We start from the raw sequence: 26,131 nt of genomic DNA, 5'->3' as shown, positions 1-26,131 counted from the left end.
TCACCACTCTCTGGGTGAAGAAATTCCTCCTCATCTCAGTCCTAAATGGCTTACCCCTTATCTGACCCCCACAAGGAGGAAAATTGATCCTCTTTTCCTTTTAACAGTTCATAGAGGGGCTTTGCAAGTTCTGCAAATCTAGGAATAAAACTACGCTGGTATCCCACTAGTCCCCAAAACGATCGGAGCGCTGACCTGGATACAGGAAGCGGGAGTTGTTGAATGACCTCTATGTTGTGCTCGTCAGGACTTAGTCCCTGCGGTGAGATTGTCACTCCCAAATAGGTGACCTGTTCCTGCAAAAGCTGAGCTTTTCGAGGGTTACTTTTCAAGCCTGCTCTGCTTAACAGTGTTAAAAGTTCATCTAACAGTTCAAGGTGTTCCTCGATTGTATTAGTACCCAGGAGCAAGTCGTCGACATACTGAAGCAGACACTGGGGCTTAGAAAAAGCTTTCAGGATTCGTACCATTCTGGTATGGAAGATGGTCGGGGCGTTGTGGAAGCCTTGGGGTAGGCACGTCCACGTGTAACTCTGGTCCTCAAAGGTGAAAGCAAATTTATATTGATCCACTGTTCTGACGGGAATACTCCAAAAGCCATTCGCAATGTCTAGGGTGGAGTAGTATTTAGAGTCTTTTGGGAGGTCTGATAATAAGGTTGGAGCATCCTTACCAATAGGGGCGCTCTTGGGCGTAACCTTGTTAAGACTTGGTAATCAATAGTGAGCCTCCAGCTATTGTCCGGCTTCCGAACCGGCCAAGCTGGTGAATTGGTCATGAAAGTGCCTGTTCTCAGAATGCCCTGTTTTAAGAGGGAGTCGATGACATCTCTAATATAGGGATGACTTTCTTTGGGAATTGGGTACTGTTTAACAAAGGAGTGGGGTGGGCCAGTAATCGTCTTCTCACTCTCCATTCGACCGCAGTCACACTTACTAGTGGCGAATGCGGGTGAGTGTGTTTGAATTAATACTTTGACTCGCTGATCTAGTGCCTCGTACAAGCAAGTCCTCTTAACCGCAAAGACGGAGTGGACATCCGATATTTCGACCAATTCACTACCTCCTGTCCCGATCCAATACACCTCTGGTTGAAATCAATAATTGTCCCGTCACTTTCCAAAACATCACTTCCCAATAAGCCCCTTCCATTAGGAATTGTCATCAAGACAGGGTCATCAACATTCAAATCAATCCCGTTTGTGCGCATCGTTATCATATCTCCCTTAAAAGCAGAGGTTGACCTCCCATCAAAGCCTTGTAATGTCAAGCAGCCCTTGCCCGCTGCAGCATGGCGTTCAGGGTGTGGGGTATGGATGATGGTAACGGATGAACCGGTGTCAATAGGCATGATTTGTTGTCGGCCCCCCGGCAGAACAACCAACATTTCCGGTCGCCCGTTAACATCAGGTCGGAACCCCACTTCGGACCAAGAGGGGGCCCGTCCCCTTCATTGGGCCGTTGCCTGGGACCCCTGTGGCTGTTGTCCAGCCGGATCCGAGATGGCCGCCACCGGATTAGCCCTTGTAGCAAGGTGGGTGTTCAGTATGGCTGTCATTTTACTCATTTCTCCGGCCAATTGATCTACCTTGATCTCCAGGGGATCAGTGGATATTATTGGTGCTGGTGGGGGTAGATGTCCTTGAAAGGGAGGGTACCGTTGGCCCTGTCTTCGAGGTTTCCTACAAAATTTAGAATAGTGCCCAGGTCTATCACAATTGTAACAATTTCCTTCCATTCGACGTGTATAGGGGGGTGCAGTGGGCACAGCTGGCCCTTCTACCACACTAACCGTTGTTTTTGGTTTACACTCCTCCCTTGCAAAAGTCCAGGCCCGATTGGTGGCCTCGAGTAGTTCAGGCCACTCAGTCACAGGTGAGACCGTGTGTCCTAGAGCGTGCCTCAATGAGCTTTGTAAACCATTCAAGAATTGTTTCTTGAACGGTACCTGGTCCTTCCCTTCGTCTTCGGAGTCAGGAGCGACCCCTTGGGTTCCCCCATAAACCGTGTAGAGCCTATCACTGTATACAGTGGGTGATTCTACTGGTCCCTGTGTTGTTTGATAACATTTCTTAGCCATATCCATGCTGTTAATGCCTAACTGTTCCTGAATGGACTCCATGACTACTGTCGAGGTAGTGCCAATATTATAAACCAGGAATGGAAGATTTTGCCGTATCTTGGGGTTGGTGGAAGCGAGGAGGACGCGTTTCAAATCGGTGTCCTCGCTTCCAAGCAGTCCATCGAACTTTAACATCGACGGGGCATTCGGATACTGTTATGGGGCCTAACTCATTAACACAAGCTTGTACTACGGCAGCATTGAGGGGAGCGGAGCGTTTCTCGGAGGGTTTCCTCCCCCTTGTTATCATAGGTCTGGGTTCTAACTATGACACTCACAGGGGCCGACTGCCTCTCCTCATGGATGGAGGACACCCCGGGATCTCCCCAACCATCATGTCGACCGTGCTGCTATGTCTTGCCTTCTAGTGCATCCCAGTCTATCATTTCTGTTCCTCCTGCTGCTCCCACAGCTGAATCATACGACCTGGCAGTAACAGCAGCTACAACAGCCTCCCGTTTTCCCAGCTTTCCCTCTAGTTGGTATATCTTCAACCTACACTGAGTGTGATCCGTCTCTCTATAAGGGCACTGGAGAGCTTCCCTCAAGACGCCTCTGGCGTCTTGTAAATCATGCGTAAGATCCTCCCTCTCTATCTCACAAGATTGTAACGCCTGTTTGGTTTCTTCTAGTTCATGTATAGCGCTTCCTGCCTGGACTGCACACACGCCTTGTTGTTGCAGAACTCCTGCAGCTTGAGAGCTCTGGCTCTCTAAGTCAGTCATTCGTTTTTTCAAATTTGCCACCTCCTGAACCTGCTTTCTTTTTAGGTCTTCCACCTTCAGCTCTTGCTGCTTCCTTAAGTCCCCTATCTCCTGCCTATGTTTTTCTTTTGACTCATTGTGTTGTGCTCTTAGCTCTTCTATCTCTTTGTTTTGCTTCTTACACAACTCATCATCTCTTTGAGCACAGTAAAACCTAGTCGCCTTATCACTTTTAATCTTTTTTAGATCCACACCTTCCTGAATAAAGTTTATCACTTTGTCACTTTATCCTTTGCATAAACATTCCGTCAATAGTACCTGTACTTCCTCCTCACAGGCACCTCTGTCTAACTTATTGTACGTGTTAACAAAACTCTTATTAGTCATCTTGTTGTTTTCTTAACAGACCTCTAACATTTATAACTATCAGCGCGCAATTCAACGGGCACTCCCCATGAAGGGTTATCAATTCAATTCAATTCAATTCAAATCGCTTTATTGGCATGATAAGGTACATCTTATGTTGCCAAAGCATCAAAATACATTTATGGTTGAACACATAAACGCAGATCTATTCAGCTGATCAGGAGGCTACTCTCGAGGTCTGGTCTATTACACAACACTAGCCGCTTTGTCTCGTCCCATCTGGGGTGCCAGACTGTGAGTCAATCAGTATTGACCACTCAGAGTTCTTGGACAAGACACAAATAGGCAGCAGTCAGTATGTTTGAGCAATAGATCAGATTTATTAAGCTTACAGCGTAATCAATACTTAACATTAGGCGATAGTGACGAATAGCTCACAGCCTTTGGTCTCTGGAGCCCTTCGGACACAGGCAACGTCGTCGCAGGCCTGTTCCTTATCCTCGCAGCAAAACTCTGTGTGAAACTGTTGTTTGAATATCGAGGTTTTAACCCATTCCTTATCAACAGTTTGGGTGGCCAGTGTCCATATATGGTCTCCAACAAAATCACCTTTTTTAATTGGTTCTAATGGTCAAAATACCATTGTCACTCAGGTTAAGGCTAGTAACCTGGCCACTCCTTTTCCAGTACATTTCCATTAACCCTGTTCTGCTGTCGTGTTATCTTGTTTATAGCTTTTCACCCCATTGGAATTTACCATTATCTCTTTCATTTCATGCCTCAAGCAGTACAAGGCCTTTCTATACCAAGGGCCCAGATCGTTTCAGCGCTGTTTCACTAGTCTTGATGTATCCAGACTATCTCATTTTAATCTACCAGATAAATACCTTAACTTCCATGATCTCTCTCATTTATTGGAATTTATACTAATTATTCTTTAAATATTGTTGCAATTAGTTTTGTTAAGCGAATTCTAAGCTCTAATAATATTTATAATATGTTTTTCATAGCATATTAATGATTTGACCTTCAATTGCAGTCTGTGCCTGTTTGCTGTCAAAACTGCTGTTTAACTGTCTGCAGCTACATTTTGAACAAGTTCCAGTTACCCAGGAGTAATTATGGGTAATATATTTGGTCAATGGCTACACTTGAATTTATACATATATGATTCTCATCTACTAAATATCCCACCCCCTCTCCCTCTCTCCCACCCCCTCTCCCTCTCTCCCACCCCCTCTCCCTCTCTCCCACTCCACTCTCCCTCTCACCCACCCCCCTCTCCCTCTCTCCCAACCCACTCTCCCTCTCACCCAACCCACTCTCCCTCTCACCCACCCCACTCTCCCTCTCTCCCACCTCGCTCTCCCTCTCTCCCATCCCGCTCTCCCTCTCTCCCACCCCACTCTCACTCTCTCCCATCCCGCTCTCCCTCTCTCCCACCTCACTCTCACTCTCTCCCACCCCGCTCTCCCTCTCTCCCACCCCGCTCTCCCTCTCTCCCACCCCGCTCTCCCTCTCTCCCACCCCGCTCTCCCTCTCTCCCACCCCGCTCTCCCTCTCTCCCACCCCGCTCTCCCTCTCTCCCACCCCGCTCTCCCTCTCTCCCACCCCGCTCTCCCCCCTCCCACCCCGCTCCCCCTCTCTCCCACCCCACTCTCCCCCCTCCCACCCCACTCTCCCTCTCCCCACCCCACTCTCCCTCTCCCCACCACACTCTCCCCCCTCCCACCCCACTCTCCCTCTCCCCACCCCACTCTCCCTCTCTCCCACCCCACTCTCCCCCCTCCCACCCCACTCTCCCCCCTCCCACCCCACTCTCCCTCTCCCCACCACACTCTCCCTCTCTCCCACCCCGCTCTCCCTCTCTCCCACCCCACTCTCCCCCTCTCCCACCCCGCTCTCCCCCTCTCCCACCCCGCTCTCCCACCCCGCTCTCCCTCTCTCCCACCCCACTCTCCCCCTCTCCCACCCCACTCTCCCTCTCTCCCACCCCACTCTCCCTCTCTCCCACCCCACTCTCCCCCCTCCCACCCCACTCTCCCCCCTCCCACCCCACTCTCCCCCCTCCCACCCCACTCTCCCTCTCCCCACCCCGCTCTCCCTCTCTCCCACCCCGCTCTCCCTCTCTCCCACCCCGCTCTCCCTCTCTCCCACCCCGCTCTCCCCCTCCCCCACCCCGCTCTCCCCCTCTCCCACCCCACTCTCCCCCTCTCCCACCCCACTCTCCCCCTCTCCCACCCCACTCTCCCTTTCACCCTCCCACAGTCATGGCTGTGGTGGGAGAAGGAGAAGTTGTAATTCAGTTCTCATGAACTGCAAGTGCTATTCGATTCCTCCGATATTTATATAAGGCTTTGCCGCAGCTGAAGCACCAGAAGCTATTTTCTGAGTTGTTATGTGGCTCATACTGAAATAATATCAGTGTTTCAGGACCTTTATAATAATTCTGTAGGAATCAACGGATTCCTATCTAAATCACTGAGGTCGAGTCAGTTCAGTAAATTAACCGAATTTAATTAAACTGGTGAACAAAACAAAAACATGCAGGAGCAACAGCAAACAGGTCTATACAGTAGCTTGTTCCACGAGGTCTGAACTCAGAACCTCCCACCTCTGACATCATGACGTCATCACGTTTTCTGCCACTCGGGGCCCCACGTGACCAACGTGATGACGTCATCGCGTTGTTTCAGGGTTTTTACAGAAAGCTTGTTTACACTCAGCAAACGGACGTAGGTGCTGTAACATTGCTTTAAAGGCAGTTATTCATTTGCACAGGAGTTCATTGGTGGTTTTACCACATGCGCCCCCCCAGAAGTGTCTTTAATCATCAAAGTCAATCGCAGAGGAGGTCGGACAATCCTGTCGGAGCGACTCCGATATTCCCGGAATTACCAACTGTCATTGTGGAGGCGAAACCGACCTCGGGGCTTCCCTTCCGGTCGCGCAATCGGTGTTGCTGCTTTCTCGGTGCCGGCGGCACGAATTTACACAGGGGTCGGCAGCATCTGGCTTTCTGACCGAAACGGGCGTGGTAGTAGCAAAGGCCAGTCTGTGGAGGTGCCGAGGCGGGGTTCTTGGAGGTGGGGTGCGTCGAGGTGGCGCAATATTGTTGCATCACCGCGTAAATGGTGTCGGCTTCGGCCACGAGCGCCACACCGTCCGTAGCCGTCGACCTGGCCAGGGCTGCTTGTACCTGCTCAGGGAGCTGGCTCAGGAACAGTTCACGAAATATAAAACACTGCGGCTCAGACCCGAGGAGGGTGAGCATGTGGCTCATGAACTCGGAAGGCTTAGCATCGCCTAACCCGGGGAGTGCGAGCAAGCGTCGTGTGCGCTCCGCCTTTGTGAGACCGAATACTTGCATGAGGCGCGCCTTGAGCGTTTCGTACTTGTTCTCCACGGGCGGGGTCTCCAGCAGGCTGATAATGCGGGAAGCCGTCGAGCTGTCCAGTGCGGAGACCACATACAGGTAACGGGTCTGATCCAGCACTATGTTTCGCAGTTGGAACTGAACCTCCGCTTGAACGAACCAGGAGGCTGCCTGTTGTTCCCAAAATTGAGGGAGCTTCAAACTCACTGCATTTACATCCATCTTGTTCTCGAGCTTGCCTCCGCAAAAATCGTCCGCGAAGCTTCGGGGTCACCAATGTAGGAATCAACGGATTCCTATCTAAATCACTGAGGTCGAGTCAGTTCAGTAAATTAACCGAATTTAATTAAACTGGTGAACAAAACAAAAACATGCAGGAGCAACAGCAAACAGGTCTATACAGTAGCTTGTTCCACGAGGTCTGAACTCAGAACCTCCCACCTCTGACGCCATGACGTCATCACGTTCCCCGCCACTCGGGGCACCACGTGACCAACATGATGATGTCAACGCGTTGTTTCAGGGTTTTTACAGAAAGCTTGTTTACACTCAGCAAACGGACATAGGTGTTGTAACATTGCTTTAAAGACAGTTATTCATTTGTACAGGAGTTCATTGGTGGTTTTACCACAGTTCAATGTTATTTACTCTTGTGTTATATGTCGCTTATCATTTTCTCAACAATATTTACATTACATATTATAACTATGCCTATGTGTGGAGTTAACACTAGATTAAGTCGGTAGTATTTAGTGTCATTGTCTAGTAAAATAAACCTTTGCACAGGGCCCCGCAAGGCAAACCCGCCCCGTCTTAAGATGTAGGCCATAGTTCAGGGTGTCTGTAAACTTACTTTATTTATTCACTTTAGTAATGAGGACCCTTCAAAAGCTCTGGAATATTGTGTTAATATATCATTACCAAACATTGGTGAGAGAAGGGAAACTCATTAAATAAAGTTTATGATGTTTCCAGATCAGAGTTTGTATTGTTTCGTCGACTGTAGAACAAGCGGACTGTACGCACTGAGAGAGACTCACATCCGGCCGCTGCAAGGAAGCTGCCTGGAGACTGGAGAGGGTCAACCAGCATCAGAGCAAACAGAGTGAGCTCAGAGAGGACAATGCAAGCACAGCAGGAAAAGAAGAATTCCAGTAACTCCGACTCCAAGGAGGAGCTCAGCAAACTAGAAAGTCGTTACCTGTTTTGTGGAAAAGTTTTGAGGATCACTCGTGACTTCAGCAGCAACCTTGGGATATCAGCAATAATCTGGGAAGCTGTAAGTCCAACGTCTGATATAAATGTGTTGATCTGTTAGATGAAAAGCAAACCTGTCGCCTCTACTTCCGATTACAAATTGCTCAGTCCCTCCCTGCCCCCCCCTGCCCCCCACCCCCCACCACCCCTGCCCATGTTCAGGCAGCTCTGTTTGATGCAGTGGGTTTCCATATGAACATACATAGGAAGATAGGAATTGCTAGATGAAAAAAGACTATGGTCCATCTTTTTCGCCTTCTACCATCCTGGCAGTCGCATGATACAACGACAATAGAGTTGTTGTCTAATCACAGCAATCAATGTCTATCAATGAGTCTACAACAGACCCAGACATGAGATGAGGAAAACCCCAGTGGCGGAGAGCTTTGGGAACCATAGGTCCAAATTCACCTGTTTCTCCCAAACATGTTACACTTACCACACGTCATGTCTCAGATTACTCACATACTGGACCCTAGGCCAATTCAGGGAGAAAGAATTCTGGGACATTCCTCTCCAATCCTCAAAGGGAATTATAAACCAGTTCCAGGAGATAACAGTGACCACGAGGGGCATCACCCAACATCCCACCAACCATTTGTAAGCAGCGATATCAGTCCCCTCCAGAAACTCGTTCAGCTCCCATTTGAACGTTTGTAGCAAATCCACACCCACTGCACTGATTGAAGGTAGGCTGTGGACACCTCCTTCACCAACCTTCCTTCAAGTGTTTGAGCCAATGTCACACCTTCTTAGGCATCATGTACAGGGCTAGTAGCATCATGGGCACCATGAATTGGGTTTGTATCCTCCTGGGCACCCTGTATTGGGTTTGTACCCTCCTGGGCGCCATGTATTGGGTATGTACCCTCCTGGGCACCATGTATTGGGTTTGTACACTCCTGGGCACCATCCATTGGGTATGTGCACTTCTGGATACCATGTATTGGGTATGTACCCTCCTGGGCACCCTGTATTGGGTTTGTACCCTCCTGGGCGCCATGTATTGGGTTTGTACCCTCCTGGGCACCATGTATTGGGTTTGTACTCTCCTGGGCACCATGTATTGGGTATGTACCCTCCTGGGCACCATGTATTGGGTTTGTACACTCCTGGGCATCATCCATTGGGTATGTACCCTTCTGGATACCATGTATTGGGTATGTACCCTCCTGGGCACCCTGTATTGGGTTTGTACCCTCCTGGGCACCATGTATTGGGTTTGTACCCTCCTGGGCACCATGTATTGGGTTTGTACTCTCCTGGGCACCATGTATTGGGTTTGTACTCTCCTGGGCACCATGTATTGGGTTTGTACCCTCCTGGGCACCATGTATTGGGTTTGTACTCTCCTGGGCACCATGTATTGGGTTTGTACTCTCCTGGGCACCATGTATTGGGTTTGTACCCTCCTGGGCACCATGTATTGGGTTTGTACCCTCCTGGGCACCATGTATTGGGTTTGTACTCTCCTGGGCACCATGTATTGGGTTTGTACCCTCCTGAGCACCATGTATTGGGTTTGTACCCTCCTGGGCACCATGTATTGGTTATGTACCCTCCTGGGCACCATGCATTGAGTTTGTACCCTCCTGAGCACCATGTATTGGGTTTGTACCCTCCTGGGCACCATGTATTGGGTTTGTACTCTCCTGGGCACCATGTATTGGGTTTGTACCCTCCTGAGCACCATGTATTGGGTTTGTACCCTCCTGGGCACCATGTATTGGTTATGTACCCTCCTGGGCACCATGCATTGAGTTTGTACCCTCCTGGGCACCGTCTATTGGGTATGTACCCTCCTGGGCGCCATGTATTGGGTTTGTTCCCTCCTGGGCACCATCTATTGGGTATGTACCCTCCTGGGCGCCATGTATTGGGTTTGTACCCTCCTGGGCCCCATGTATTGGGTTTGTACCCCCCCTTACACCATGTACTGGGTTTGTACCCTCCCTTAAACCATGTACTGGGTTTGTACCCTCCCTTACACCATGTACTGGGTTTGCACCCTCCCTTACACCATGTACTGGGTTTGTACCCTCCCTTACACCATGTACTGGGTTTGTACCCTCCCTTACACCATGTACTGGGTTTGTACCCTCCCTTACACCATGTACTGGGTTTGTACCCTCCTTGGCACCATGTACTGGGTTTGTACTCTCCTGGGCACCATGTATTGGGTTTGTACCCTCCTGAGCACCATGTATTGGGTTTGTACCCTCCTGGGCACCATGTATTGGTTATGTACCCTCCTGGGCACCATGCATTGAGTTTGTACCCTCCTGGGCACCGTCTATTGGGTATGTACCCTCCTGGGCGCCATGTATTGGGTTTGTTCCCTCCTGGGCACCATCTATTGGGTATGTACCCTCCTGGGCGCCATGTATTGGGTTTGTACCCTCCTGGGCCCCATGTATTGGGTTTGTACCCCCCCTTACACCATGTACTGGGTTTGTACCCTCCCTTACACCATGTACTGGGTTTGTACCCTCCCTTACACCATGTACTGGGTTTGTACCCTCCCTTACACCATGTACTGGGTTTGTACCCTCCTTGGCACCATGTACTGGGTTTGTACCCTCTCTTGCACCATGTACTGGGTTTGTACCCTCCCTTACACCATGTATTGGGTATGTACCCTCCTGGGCACCATCCATTGGGTATGTACCCTCCTGGGCACCATCCATTGGGTTTGTACCCTCCTGGGCACCATGTATTGGGTATGTACCCTCCTGGGCACCCTGTATTGGGTTTGTACCCTCCTGGGCGCCATGTATTGGGTATGTACCCTCCTGGGCGCCATGTATTGGGTTTGTACACTCCTGGGCACCATGTATTGGGTTTGTACCCTCCTGCGCACCATGTATTGGGTTTGTACCCTCCTGGGCGCCATGTATTGGGTTTGTACCCTCCTGGGCACCATGTATTGGGTTTGTACTCTCCTGGGCACCATGTATTGGGTTTGTACTCTCCTGGGCACCATGTATTGGGTTTGTACCCTCCTGGGCACCATGTATTGGGTTTGTACCCTCCTGGGCACCATGTATTGGGTTTGTACTCTCCTGGGCACCATGTATTGGGTTTGTACCCTCCTGAGCACCATGTATTGGGTTTGTACCCTCCTGGGCACCATGTATTGGTTATGTACCCTCCTGAGCACCATGTATTGAGTTTGTACCCTCCTGGGCACCATGCATTGAGTTTGTACCCTCCTGGGCACCGTCTATTGGGTATGTACCCTCCTGGGCGCCATTTATTGGGTTTGTTCCCTCCTGGGCACCATCTATTGGGTATGTACCCTCCTGGGCGCCATGTATTGGGTTTGTACCCTCCTGGGCACCATGTATTGGGTTTGTACCCCCCCTTACACCATGTACTGGGTTTGTACCCTCCCTTACACCATGTATTGGGTTTGTACCCTCCCTTATACCATGTACTGGGTTTGTACCCTCCCTTACACCATGTACTGGGTTTGCACCCTCCCTTACACCATGTACTGGGTTTGTACCCTCCCTTACACCATGTACTGGGTTTGTACCCTCCCTTACACCATGTACTGGGTTTGTACCCTCCCTTACACCATGTACTGGGTTTGTACCCTCCTTGGCACCATGTACTGGGTTTGTACCCTCCCTTACACCATGTATTGGGTATGTACCCTCCTGGGCACCATCCATTGGGTTTGTACCCTCCTGGGCACCATCCATTGGGTTTGTACCCTCCTGGGCACCATGTATTGGGTATGTACCGTCCTGGGCACCATGTATTGGGTATGTACCCTCCTGGGCACCATGTATTGGGTTTGTACCCTCCTGGGCACCATGTATTGGGTTTGTACCCTCCTGGGCACCATGTATTGGGTTTGTACCCTCCTGGGCACCATGTATTGGGTATGCACCCTCCTGGGTGCCATGTATTGGCTTTGTACACTTCTGGGCACCATGTATTGGGTTTGTACCCTCCTGGGCGCCATGTATTGGATTTGTACGCTCCTGGGCACCATGTATTGGGTTTGTACACTCCTGGGCACCATGTATTGGGTTTGTACGCTCCTGGGCACCATGTATTGGGTTTGTACCCTCCTGGGCACCATGTATTGAGTTTGTACCCTCCTGGGCACCATGTATTGGGTTTGTACACTCCTGGGCACCATGTATTGGGTTTGTACACTCCTGGGCACCATGTATTGGGTTTGTACCCTCCTGGGCACCATGTATTGGGTATGTACCCTCCTGGGCACCATGTATTGGGTTTGTACACTCCTGGGCACCATGTATTGTGTTTGTACCCTCCTGGGCACCATGTATTGGGTATGTACCCTCCTGGGCACCATGTATTGGGTTTGTACCCTCCTGGGCACCATGTAATGGGTATGTACCCTCCTGGGCACCATGTAATGGGTATGTACCCTCCTGGGCACCATGTAATGGGTATGTACCCTCCTGGGCACCATGTAATGGGTATGTACCCTCCTGGGCACCATGTAATGGGTATGTACCCTCCTGGGCACCATGTTTTGGTTATGTACCCTCCTGGGCACCATGTTTTGGTTATGTACCCTCCTGGGCACCATGTTTTGGTTATGTACCCTCCTGGGCACCATGTATTTATTATGTACCCTCCTGAGCACTATGTATTGGGTTTGTACCCTCCTGAGCACTATGTATTGGGTTTGTACCCTCCTGGGCACCATGTTTTGGTTATGAACCCTCCTGGGCACCATGTTTTGGTTATGTACCCTCCTGGGCACCATGTATTTATTATGTACCCTCCTGAGCACTATGTATTGGGTTTACACCCTCCCTTACACCATGTACTGGGTTTGCACCCTCCCTGGCACCATGTAATGGGTTTGCACCCTCCCTTACACCATGTCCTGGGTTTGCACCCTCCCTGGCACCATGTAATGGGTTTGCACCCTCCCTTACACCATGTAATGGGTTTGCACCTTCCCTGGCACCGTGCTAGGATCTGGAATGCACTGCCTGAAAGGGTTTTGGAGGCTTTCAAAAGGGAGTTGGATAAGTACCTGAAAGAAAAATATTGGCAGGGCTAGGGGGAAAGGGATTAGCTGATGTGTTCTTGCAGCGAGCCGACATGGGCTCGACGGGCCGAATGGCCTTCTTCTGTGCTGGAACTATTCTATGATTCAAATGGGTTTGCACCCTCTCTTATACCATGTACTGGACATACCTTCCCTGGCACTGTGTACTGGACTTGTACCGTTCCTGGCACAATGCAATGGCATTGTACCCTTCATGGCACAATGTACTGGTGTTGTAAACTTTATGGTACCATGTGCTGGATTTATACCCTCCTTGTACCATGCACTGTGTTTGCACCATCCCTGGATCCATGTGCTGGGTTTATACCCTCCCTGGATCTATGTGCTGGATTTATACCCTCCCTGGATCCATGTGCTGGGTTTATACCCTCCCTGGATCCATGTGCTGGGTTTATACCCTCCCTGGATCCATGTGCTGCGTTTATACCCTCCCTGGATCCATGTGTTGGGTTTATACCCTCCCTGAATACATGTGCTGGGTTTATACCCTCCCGGGATCCGTGTGCTGGGTTTATACCCTTCCTGGATCTATGTGCTGGGTTTATACCCTTCCTGGATCCGTGTGCTGGGTTTATACCCTCCCTGGACCTATGTGCTGGGTTTATACCCTCCCTGGATCCATGTGCTGGATTTGTACCCTCCCTGGTATCCTATACTGGGCTTATACCCTTCCTGGATCCATGTGCTGGGTTTATACCCTCCCTGGATCCGTGTGCTGGGTTTATACCCTCCCTGGATCCATGTGCTGGGTTTATACCCTCCCTGGATCTATGTGCTGGGTTTATACCCTCCCTGGATCCATGTGCTGGGTTTATACCCTCCCTGGATCCATGTGCTGGGTTTATACCCTCCCTGGATCCATGTGCTGGGTTTATACCCTCCCTGGATCCGTGTGCTGGGTTTATACCCTCCCTGGATCCATGTGCTGGGTTTATACCCTCCCTGGATCCGTGTGCTGGGTTTATACCCTCCCTGGATCCATGTGCTGGGTATATACCCTCCCTGGATCCATGTGCTGGGTGTATACCCTCCCTGGATCCATGTGCTGGGTTTATACCCTCCCTGGATCCATGTGCTGGGTGTATACCCTCCCTGGATCTATGTGCTGGGTTTATACCCTCCCTGGATCTATGTGCTGGGTTTATACCCTCCCTGGTATCCTATACTGGGCTTATACCCTTTTGTTAAAAGTTGTAGGTGAACTAATTCTAATGTTAATGCAACATTTTTTTTCAGGGCCTTGTTCTCTGCCGGTTCTTTGAGCAAGAAAAGATCAATTTTTCTGGGAAGAAGGTGATTGAATTGGGGTCGGGCACTGGTATCGTAGGGATTCTTGCCATCCTGCTGGGTGAGTTAAAGGCTCCAAGCCATTGCACTTTGTAGGTGTGGTTGAAAGCAACGAACTATAATGGAGCAGGATAGGTTATATAGTGAGAAGGACCAGGGTAGTATTACATAGTATTTCCAGCACAGAAACAGGCCGTTCGGCCCAACTGGTCCATGCCAGTGTTTATGCTCCACATGAGCCTCCTCCCACTCTTCTTCCTCTAACCCCTCAACATATCCTTCTATTCTTTTCTCCCTCGGGTTTATCTAGCTTCCCCTTAATGTTAGTCGCCTCAACTACTCCCTGTGGTAGCGAGTTCGACACTCTAACCACTCTCTGGGTAAAGACGTTTCTCCTGAATCCCCTATTGGATTTATTAGTGACTATCTTATATTTATGGCCCCTAGTTCTGGTCTCCCCTGCAAGTGGAAACAACTTCTCTACGTCTAACCGATCAAACCCTTTCAGAATCTTAAAGACCTCTATCTGGTCACCCCTCAGTCTTCTCTTTTCTAGAGAAAAAGACCCCCAACCTGTTCAATCTTTCTCAGTTCTGGTATCATTCTAGTAAATCTTTTTTGCATTTCCTCCAGTGTCTCTATATCCTTTTTATATGGAGACGAGAACTGTACGCAATGCTCCAAGTGCGGTCTAACCAAGGTTCGATACAAGTTTAACATCACTTCTCTGCTTTTCAATTCTATCCCTCTAGAAATGGACTCCAGTGCTTGGTTTTCTTTCTTTCTTAATCTGCATTACTACTTTTAGTGATTTGTGTATCTGTACCCCCAGATCCTTCTGCTCCGCTACCCTATTTAGACACTTATTTCCCAGGGGTTATGTGGCCTCATCAATCTTCCTACCAAAACATATCACCTCGCACTTATCTATTTTGAAGTTCATTTGCCAATTACACGCCCATTCTGCAAGTTTATTAATGTCTTCCTGTATTTTGTCGCGGTCCTCCTCTGTGTTAACTACACCTCTCAATTTGGTGTCGTCCGCAAATTTTGAAATTGTACCTCTGATTCCCGAGTCCAAATTTTTTATGCAAAATGTGAACAACAATGGTCCCAGCCGTGATCCTTCTGGAACACTTCCCACCTTTTGCCAGTCTGAGTAACTTCCTTTAACCCCAGCTCTCTGTTGTCTGTTTTGTAGCCAGTTTGCTGTCCATTCTGCTACTTGTCCCGACTCCACATGTTCTGATGAACGTCTTTTGAAAATCCAAATATAATTACGTCTACTACATTATCCTTGAGTACCCTTTCTGTTACTACTTCAAAGAATTCAGTAAGGTTGGTCAAGCATGACCTTCCCTTTTGAAATCCGTGCTGACTACTCTTCATTATATTTTCAGTTTCTAGATGTTTTTCTAAGGGTTAGTAAGGGTTCCATTATCTTTCCTACCACTGATGTTAAGCTAATTGGTCTATAGTTCCATGGACTTGTTCTATCTCCCTTTTCAAATATAGGAATCACATTAGCTGTCCGCCAGTCCTCTAACACTATTCCCTTTACTAATGAATTTATATATAGATGTAATGGAGCCTCTGCTATCTCTTCCCTAACTTCTTTTAATATGCACAGATGCAATCCATCTGGGCCAGGGGTTTTATCCTAATTATTTTCCCCCTCTTTATCTTAAATGTCTTTATCTTTTTTGATCTCCTCTTCTAATGTCTTATCACCATGTATATCTCCCTGGTAAATACTGATCATTGGCACGATTAAATCCCCAGTTATATAAATGACTGCTTCAGTCATAGAAACATAGAAGATAGGAGCAGGAGTAGGCCATTCGGCCCCTCGAGCCTGCTCCGCCATTCAATGAGATCATGGCTGATCATCCAAACTCAGTACCCTGTCCCTGCTTTCTCCCCCTATCCCTTGATCCCTTTAGCCTTAAGAAATATATCCAACTCCTTCTTGAATATATTTAATGAACTGGCCTCCACCGCCCTCTGTGGCAGAGAATTCCACAGGTTCACCACTCTCTGAGTGAAGAAATTCCTCCTCATTTGTGTCCTAAATCGCCTACCCCTTATCCTTAGACTGTGACCCCTGGTTCTGGACTCCCCGACCATTGGGAACATCCTTCCAGCATCTAGTCTGTCTAGTCCTGACAGAATTTTATAGGTTTCGATGAGATCCCCTCTCAATCTTCTAAACTCCAGTGAGTATAAGCCCAATCGACACAATCTCTCCTCATACGTCATTCCTGCCATCCCAGGTATCAGCCTGGTGAATCTTCGCTGCACTCCTTCCATGGCAAGAACATCCTTCCTCAGATAAGGCGACCAAAACTGCTCTGTTCTTCTCTTGAGGTCCTTACTGTTGACAATACTTGACCTCTAGTATTGAAAGAGAATGCTTTCAAAGCAAGGTACCCTTCCCTCAGGTAAGAAAAATAATTCCTCAAAAAAGCCACAGCTTACCCAGACTCTCCCAGTCCACCTGCCATTACGGACCAAGTCCCACCTCCCCTCTAGGAGCAAGGACCCAAGTCCCACCTCCCCTCTAGGAGCAAGGACCCAAGTCCCACCTCCCCTCTAGGAGCAAGGACCCAAGTCCCACCTCCCCTCTAGGAGCAAGGACCCAAGTCCCACCTCCCCTCTAGGAGCAAGGACCCAAGTCCCACTTCCCCTCTAGGAGCAAGGACCCAAGTCCCACCTCCCCTCTAGGAGCAAGGACCCAAGTCCCACCTCCCCTCTAGGAGCAAGGACCCAAGTCCCACCTCCCCTCTAGGAGCAAGGACCCAAGTCCCACCTCCCCTCTAGGAGCAAGGACCCAAGTCCCACCTCCCCTCTAGGAGCAAGGACCCAAGTCCCACCTCCCCTCTAGGAGCAAGGACCCAAGTCCCACCTCCCCTCTAGGAGCAAGGACCCAAGTCCCACCTCCCCTCTAGGAGCACGGACCCAAGTCCCACCTCCCCTCTAGGAGCAAGGACCCAAGTCCCACCTCCCCTCTAGGAGCAAGGACCCAAGTCCCACCTCCCCTCTAGGAGCACGGACCCAAGTCCCACCTCCCCTCTAGGAGCAAGGACCCAAGTCCCACCTCCCCTCTAGGAGCAAGGACCCAAGTCCCACCTCCCCTCTAGGAGCAAGGACCCAAGTCCCACCTCCCCTCTAGGAGCAAGGACCCAAGTCCCACCTCCCCTCTAGGAGCAAGGACCCAAGTCCCACCTCCCCTCTAGGAGCAAGGACCCAAGTCCCACCTCCCCTCTAGGAGCAAGGACCCAAGTCCCACCTCCCTTCTAGGAGCAAGGACCCAAGTCCCACCTCCCCTCTAGGAGCAAGGACCCAAGTCCCACCTCCCCTCTAGGAGCAAGGACCCAAGTCCCACCTCCCCTCTAGGAGCAAGGACCCAAGTCCCACCTCCCCTCTAGGAGCAAGGACCCAAGTCCCACCTCCCCTCTAGGAGCAAGGACCCAAGTCCCACCTCCCCTCTAGGAGCAAGGACCCAAGTCCCACCTCCCCTCTAGGAGCAAGGAACCAAGTCCCACCTCCCCTCTAGGAGCAAGGACCCAAGTCCCACCTCCCCTCTAGGAGCACGGACCCAAGTCCCACCTCCCCTCTAGGAGCAAGGACCCAAGTCCCACCTCCCCTCTAGGAGCAAGGACCCAAGTCCCACCTCCCCTCTAGGAGCATGGTATCTGAATTGAGCTGCCGCTGACCTGAAAAACTCCAGTAAACATAAAAGTAAAACATTTAAACACATATCTCCTTTAGCTGCTGAGCTGAGAACTGTGGCTACAGTATGTGTCATCTACAAGATGCAGTGCAGCAACTCGCCAAAGCTTCTTCGGCAGCATCTTCCAAACCCACAACACATAGAAGGACAAGGGCAGCAGGCGCATGGGAACACCACCACCTCCAAGTTCCCCTCCAAGTCACAAACCATCCTGACTTAGAAGTATATCGCCATTCCTTCATCGTTGCTGGGTCAAAATCCTGGAACTCCCTCCCTAACAGCATTGTGGGAGTACCTTCACCACATGGACTGCAGCGGTTCAAGAAGGCGGCTCACCACCACCTTCTCGAGGGCAATTAGGGATGGGCAATAAATGCTGGTCTTGCCAGCGACCCCCACATCCCATAAATAAATTTTTAAAAAACTAGATACATGTCTGGCTACATTTAATGTGATATTTTCACATTACCCTGAACATCTCAACTCTGATAAGACATTGAACAGGGAAGCTATAGCTTTTAATAATGTTTTTCTGTCCTTGTTAGCTCCAGTCATGTGTCCAGCAAGCACCCAATTGATGGTTAAATTCAATACCATGAAACATGCATGCCAGTGTAATAAAAACCAAGGGTTGTTGTTATACCAATGTTCCACCATTAGATGCCACGAGCACCTAGATCTCTTTAACAAAGGATGCAAAGATATCAGGGTAAATTCTACAGTTAATGATGTAGCCCCTTCTCCAACCTACACTCCCTGTGAGTGAGCCCCTACTGCTGGGAGTAGAGGATCAACCCCAGAATTACCTCACAATTTTCAACATCCTTTTGAAGCCAACATCAGGCTTTTCAATCTTGGACACAGCACTTTATTGGACTAGTTTCAAAAGATCTACTGATGATAGGACACCAACAAGGTTTAAGAGAGAAGTGGTGTAGCAGAATGGGGGAAAGAAGTTGGGGTTTATAAACAACAACAGTTGCAAGAGGAAGGAAAAGCTGAGGAAGATAAATAGACCTTGGCTTTGGGGTTCAGGGAAAAAAGATTTAGAGAAGACTGCAACAGTGGGTGAGTTGGAGGGGTGGAGGGTGGGCAGGGTGGGTCGGAGGGTGGGCCGGGTGAGTCGGAGGGTGGGCCGGGTGAGTCGGAGGGTGGGCCGGGTGAGTCGGAGGGTGGGCCGGGTGAGTCGGAGGGTGGGCCGGGTGAGTCGGAGGGTGGGCCGGGTGAGTCGGAGGGTGGGCCGGGTGAGTCGGAGGGTGGGCCGGGTGAGTCGGAGGGTGGGCCGGGAGTCGGAGGGTGGGTCGGGTGGGTCGGAGGGTGGGCCGGGTGGGTCGGAGGGTGGGCTGGGGTGAGTCGGAGGGTGGGCCGGGGTGAGTCGGAGGGTGGGCCGGGGTGAGTCGGAGGGTGGGCCGGGGTGAGTCGGAGGGTGGGCCGGGGCGAGTCGGAGGGTGGGCCGGGGCGAGTCGGAGGGTGGGCCGGGGTGAGTCGGAGGGTGGGCCGGGTGAGTCGGAGGGTGGGCGGGGTGAGTCGGAGGGTGGGCGGGGTGGGTTGGAGGGTGGGCCGGGGGAGTTGGAGGGTGGGCGGGGTGGGTTGGAGGGTGGGCCGGGTGGGTTGGAGGGTGGGCGGGGTGGGTTGGAGGTTTGAGCCGGGTGGGTTGGAGGTTTGGGCCGGGTGGGTTGGAGGGTGGGCCGGGTGGGTTGGAGGGTGGGCCGGGTGGGTTGGAGGGTGGGCCGGTTGAGTCGGAGGGTTGTCCAGGGTGGGTTGACACGATGGAAGGTGCCCTTAGTGTGAAGATATTACAGCCTAGATTTTCAGTGTGCCGTGAGGCGGGCTTTTAGGCATGCGGGGGGCTAAAATCCCTAATTCGGGGGTCCCGACACCATCCCGCCCAAAACCCACCTCCACGTAAGTTTCAGAGGAGGTGGGTACCCGCCCCGCACTGGGACCCGCCAACTCGAGGCGGGAAGGGATTAGTGCCAATTAACTGCTTGTTAACAGGCAGTTTTTAGCCTAATCCCTATTTTGAGGAGTGTCGTGTGGGATTCCCGACCGCTCCAAACCACGCCAGGTTAGAGCAGGCGGGCCGTCGGGTTGAAGGACTTGGAGGGGTCGCGATGTGGTGTTCAGGTGAGTGATGGGTGCATGAGTGCAAAGGTAAGTGTGTTTGGTGTGTCTAAAGTGTGTAAAGAAGTTTAAATTACCTGTACTTACCTTAACAGCCTTTCTTCCTCTAGGCATCGGGAGTCCATAACTCAGCCGGCACTGAAAGCAGAATGGCTGCGATCTGTCAAAAGTGACAGCCTTCAGCTTTCAGTGCCGGTGACAGTTCTAACTGAGTCTGCGTAGAAGGACTCAGGTTAGAAGTGAGACTGTCAGTGTTTGACAGCTTCAAACAGCTGTGAGACACTGATATTTCATCTGTCAACACATCTTGACAGATGAAATTTCAGTCTGTGACGTCACCTGTTGCCGGGTGGCCCTTAATTGGCCTACTGAGCCCGCTGGGCGGGCTCAACAAGGTCAATCAAGGGAAAATCATGTGGATTGGCCGGACGTCGATGGAGGCGGGACTAAAACCCAAAAGTTGTAGTCCCGCCTCCTCCCCGACTGCTGAATTAAAATCCAGCCCTACGATTCTGTGAGTCTGACTCTGTGAGAAAGCTCTCCCAACTTTCATACCATTCCCCAGATGTTAGTGAGGAGAATTTTGCTGGGTCAGCTGGGCTACATGTGCCTTTTTTTGTGTCCTGATTCGATGCCTGGGTCGCAGCCAAGTGGTCCACCCAATTTTATTCTTGTTTTCCTTTCCAGCGGTTTGATACAATTGAGGGACTTGCTGGGCCACATCAGAAGGTAGTTAATAATCAACCAAGTTGGTGTGGGACTGGAGTCACATCTAGGCCAGGCCGGGTAATGACGGCAGGTTTCCTTCCCTAAAGGATATTACTGAACCAGTTGGGTTTTTACAACAATCTGACAGCTTCATGTTCACTTCAGGGTAGATCTTGACTTTGTGTGATAGTGTAAAAAGGATGATAGCAACCGAGAGCTGGAAATAAAAACCAGATGTAAAATGGGCTACAAACTCACTGTCACCCGATTTACATTATCACACAAACTCACGATCTACTCCTTTTACTGATGCCATCTTATTATTTTTGTATTTTTTTAAACTAAATTCAAATTCTCAAACTGTCATGGTAGGATTTGAACCACTGGCAGGAATTGTCCATTGGCTGTCTTTCCTACTTGCTCCTTTGAAATTCAGGTCACTTTCACGCCAGGCAAACTGTTTGACTAAATATCCAGGAACTCCAAAAAATGTACAAAGTCTCTGGATTAATAATCCATAGTAACGTAACCACTATGCTAATGTGAGAGGTGAGTGGGCCTTGGTGCAGAATAGGATACAGGTAGCAGAGTTTTGGATGAGCTGAAGTTTGTGGAAGGTGGAAGGCAGGAGGTGGGAGGTCGACCAGGAGAGCATTGGGATAGTGGAGTGTGGAGGTGGCAAAGGTATGGATGAGGGTTTCAGCAGCTGATTGGCTGAGGCAGCGGCGGAGCTGGTCAATGCCACTAACTTCAATATGTAGCTTTTTGTACGACTGGCCCATCTTACCTTTGAGGTAATATTGTGAGCTCACCGCATCTATGTGATCTAGTGCTTTGTATACCTAAACAAGGTCGTTCTTTAATCTGCCTCTCTCTAGATGAGATGGCTTAACCTTTACTCATAGCTCATCTCCAGTACACCTGGGATCATCCCTGTTACTGTTCTCTGTATCCTCTCCCAATGCAAGTCTGTCCCTTCTGAAGTGTGTTGAGCAGAATTGCATATATTGCAAGTGTATAGAATCATTGAATCATAGAAATGACGGCATGGAAGGAAACCCATGTCTTGCATTCAACATCACTTCCTCATTTTTATATACAATGTTCCTATGTAATAAAACCCAGAATCCCATTTGCCTTTTATCCTAGCACTCCCACCGTTAGATATCTATGCATCTGCCCTCCTCAATCTCTGTCCCCACTCTGTTAAGGATCTTACTGATTCAGGTAGCTCCCTTTCTGTGCTCTTTATTGGAATATATACTTCCCACCTCTGCATTGAACTGCAACTGCCTCCTTTATGCCCTCTCCCCTAGCCCACATCTGCCTGTAATCTCCCACATTCTTCTCCCAGTGTCAGCTGTAGCTCAGTGGGTATAACACCCTCGCCTACTGAGTCAGAAGGTTGTGGGTTCAAGTCCCACTCCAGGGACTTGAGCACCAAAAGCTAGGCTGACACTCCAATGCAGTGCTGAGGGAGTGCTGCACTGTCGGAGGTGCCGTCTTTTGGATGAGACGTAAAACCAAGGCCTCGTCTGCTCTCTCGGGCGGACGTAAAAGATCCCGTGGCACTATTTCAAAGAAGAGCAGGGGAGTTCTCCCTGGTGTCCTGGCCAATACTTATCCCTCAGTTGACATCATCAAAACGTGTTTCCCACATTACAACAGCGACTACACTTCAAAAAGTACTTCATTGGCTGTGGGCGTAAAGCGCTTTGGGATGTCCGGTGGTTGTGAAAGGCGCTATGTAAATGCAAGTCTTTCTTTCACAGTTTGCCGGGCCCCCTAATTTGGTGTCAGCCGCAAAACTTCCACATCATTCCTCTTGTGCCTCTGTCCAAACCATAAATAAATGGTAAATGAAAAACAAAAGAATTCCCAGCATAGACCCATAAGGCACATCACGCCAGCATATCTGCTGCTGCACAGCCATGATCAGAAGCTAACCATTTGGCAATTCTTTTATTTTTATTAATTCCACCACTGCTATGTTTTAAAGATCTAACTTGCTGCCTCTCCGCTGTTTCATTGGTCTTTCAGTATTGTGATAGCTGCAAGAGTTTATAATTTAATTTAACATCCTTTGCTGTGTTAATCGGTTTTGCCCCGGAATCCTTTTTGCCCACATTGTCGCACTTTCAGATGGCCGCCGAAGGCAGGCAGATGTGGAGATGCATTTATTACTGCTTAAAATTATTTTGGCAGGTGGGGATGTAACCTTGACAGACCAACCGGCCGTTCTGAATCAAATAGAGTTCAACATCGACAGGAACATCCCCGTTTCCATTAAGCAGCGTTCAAAAGTCTCTGCTCTTCGCTGGGGTGAAAACCAGGATCAGTTCTCTACAGACTACGACGTCATCCTGGGTTCGGATATTGTCTACAGCCCGCATGACTTCCCCTCGCTGATAAAGACCCTGCAGCACCTGAGCAACCAGAACACTGTCATTTACATCTGCTCCAAGATGCGCGAGACAATGGGAGCCACCGACTTCCACGAGATGCTCCTCCCACAGCATTTTAACTCCGAAATTGTTCACAGAAATGAAGATAAGGAAATCAATGTGTACAAAGTGACCAAAAAAGACCCCAATGTCGTAGATCAGCCGCAGATGTAGCGCTTTCCAGGTTATTTAAACTGGGATTTGCGACGGAACCTCACTACCAGTGACCCCTTCCACAAGTCAGTTTGAGGAAATCTTTAGCATGGTATCTTTTCCAATTATTTCTCCTCCCTGTTTAATGTTTTCTGCCCTTCCCCTCGGCCGCTGTATTCAAGGTGGTGACTCAGGTTCAAGGATTGCCCGTCAGGCTCCTGCAGGTCTCTGGGGGGGGGAAATTCAGTTGGTTAGCGCTTCCCATTAGCATCTCCGGGGTGAGGCGGGTGGGGGCGGTAGGAACTTAGAGCCCGAGCGCAGCGATTTTAGCGCCGCTCGTGAGATTGACCAGTCATTTTGCGGCGGCGCTAAACACTATCGCCACGATCTCCTGCGCCCACAGATCGTGATGTCAGTCGAGCGTGCAACGCCCCGGACCGGATATTGTGTTGCGCCCCCTGCCTTAGTGCCTGCCGCTAGGAACGACAGGTAGAGGGGAGCGTTTTCAGGTCGGGAAGGGGCTGGGGCAGCGCTATTTAAAGGCGGGCGCTTCCTGCTTTTTCTTGTCGGCAAAATTTTTGGTACACACAGGTTGAGAGGGAGAGAGACGTCTGGAGAGATTTAACGCTGTCCTGAGGAGTTTTGGCCCTTAGGAAGTTCAAAAGTGGTGCTAAGCGCCGAGCTCTTTCCCTGGGCCGATCCATTAGTGCTTCCAACAAATTGCAGCCTTGAATCTCAGCCTGGAGAGACCTCAAAAGCAATGAGCAGGGCGTGGCTGGCCAGCAAGATGGCGCCTCCCCTTTAAGAACTGGACGGCACCAGTCTGTCTGGCTTCCATGGTAACTGACATCGCCTGAGCTTCGGTAGTGCTCTGAGGTAGCGCCTCGCTCCTCGACGTTTGCGCCTTAAGAGAGGTGTGTAGCACCTGATTTAGCGCTCACCTCCAGGGGCGATAGAGGCGAATTTTGCAGTCGGAGGCGATAATTAGCGCCGGGTGCTAAACTTTGCGCCCGGCCGATATTAGCGCCCCAAAATGGGCTATGGCCAATTTTTCCCCCCTGGCCTCTTGATCCAATGTTTATAACCTAATTAGTGTGGGGAGACTATTGAATATCTAGGGAGTCACATAATCCCCCACCCTGTGCATTTGTGCGTTCCTATCCTCTGTGTAAATTCAGGGTCGAGCTGGGTGATATAGGCCAGTTGGATACCTGGTCTGCACAAGGTGGATCTCAGCCAGGTGCAGTTGGAGGTTTGAGCTTTTATGGATTAGGAGGGGGAAAGAATCAGTCGAGGTCCCACCCTTCATGATCGGTGGCCAGTGACAGCTGTTGGGAAATGTACTGCGAGAGAGCAGGATCTGCTCGACACTGCTGGTCCCCATGGTCGAACATGGTCTGAGCTCACAGACGACTCTGCTGGACAGTGAGGGTTGCAACCGTACACCGCCTCGAGTCAGAGCCTTCCAGGAAATCAGGGAGAACAGAATTTAAAGTTACAGTGATATCATTGAGCATGGTTGTACATTGGGATACTCCTTATTGGTGTAGTGCACTTCTGTTACACCTCAGAGAAATGCTGGTGAAAGGATCTTCCTAATCAACCAGGATGAATAGACTACTCGCTGAAGAAAGACTTCCAGACCCTGTCTCACCCCAGAGAGGGGGAGAGACTGAACGCTTCTTTAATCAGATAACCTGTCACCTTGCCAAAGAGATGCTACGTCTTTATACTAACACCTTCTCGGCTCTCGATTTAACAACTGGCAGCTCCAAATAACCACAAAAATAACATTCACCAATCCTGCAAATTAGGCTGTGCTCCACTTTAAGTTGCACCCAGCTGAAGCTGTGCCATCAGAACTGCTGAGAAATTAGTTTGTGCAAAATGGATTTGAGCTGACAGGTTAAACCTGCTTCTCATTATATTCAACATCGTAATAGCTAGAAATACTGAAATAAACAAAGGTGTTCTCACTCCATGGAAGTGTGACCGTACCATTCTTTGATGTGAGCTCAGGATTGGTCACTGACGATCTTCATTCATTGTGGCAGCCTAGCAAATTTGTATAATACATGCTGTTACTGAGGAGACTGCTCACACCATCACTCCACACACAATCCCAGTCTCACCCTCACTCCGGCAATCCCAGTCTCACCATCACTCGGACAATCCCAGTCTCACCGTCACTCGACACACAATCCCAGTCTCACCCTCACTCCGGACAATCCCAGTCTCACCGTCACTCGGACAATCCCAGTCTCACCATCACTCCACACACAATCCCAGTCTCACCCTCACTCCGGCAATCCCAGTCTCACCATCACTCGGACAATCCCAGTCTCACCGTCACTCGACACACAATCCCAGTCTCACCCTCACTCCGGACAATCCCAGTCTCACCGTCACTCGGACAATCCCAGTCTCACCATCACTCCACACACAATCCCAGTCTCACCATCACTCCACACACAATCCCAGTCTCACCGGCACTCCACACAATCCCAGTCTCATCGTCACTCCACACAATCCCAGTCTCACCGTCACTCTAAAAAATCCCAGACTCACCGTCACTCCACACAATCCCAGTCTCATCGTCACTCCACACAATCCCAGTCTCATCGTCACTCCACACAATCCCAGTCTCACCGTCACTCCGGGCAATCCCAGCTTCACCGTCACTCTACACAATCCCAGTGTCACCGTCACTCCGGAAAATCCCACTCTCACCGTCACTCCACACAATCCCAGTCTCACCGTCACTCCGGACAATCCCAGTCTCACCATCAGTCC

At 50.1% G+C, this 26,131-nt stretch overlaps 2 protein-coding genes across 2 annotated transcripts in view; both read left to right on the top strand.

Moving 5' to 3' along the window:
- Window positions 1-219: 219 nt before the first annotated feature.
- On the top strand, window positions 220-25,317 carry LOC147109676 (EEF1A lysine methyltransferase 3-like). The gene is made up of 4 exons (XM_086003761.1): window positions 220-546; window positions 7,543-7,846; window positions 14,126-14,237; window positions 22,947-25,317. The coding sequence occupies exons 2-4, from the start codon at window positions 7,691-7,693 to the stop codon at window positions 23,357-23,359; spliced, it is 681 nt and encodes a 226-aa protein (XP_085859887.1). The 5' UTR covers window positions 220-546; window positions 7,543-7,690; the 3' UTR covers window positions 23,360-25,317.
- The window catches only part of LOC147109675 (uncharacterized), a 130,383-nt gene continuing 128,972 nt past the window's right edge, over window positions 24,721-26,131 (top strand). Inside the window, exon 1 of the mRNA XM_086002348.1 lies at window positions 24,721-24,763. Coding sequence (XP_085858474.1) covers window positions 24,721-24,763 — 43 coding nt within the window. The remainder of the gene's footprint in view (window positions 24,764-26,131) is intronic.

The sequence above is a fragment of the Somniosus microcephalus genome, chromosome 12 (genome assembly GCF_052327205.1).
Source record: "Somniosus microcephalus isolate GS21.2 chromosome 12, FLI_Smic_1.0, whole genome shotgun sequence".
In the NCBI taxonomy this organism is placed as follows: Eukaryota; Metazoa; Chordata; class Chondrichthyes; order Squaliformes; family Somniosidae; genus Somniosus; species Somniosus microcephalus.
Note: the sequence above shows the minus strand (reverse complement) of the source record. Positions and strands in the feature narration are given on the sequence as shown.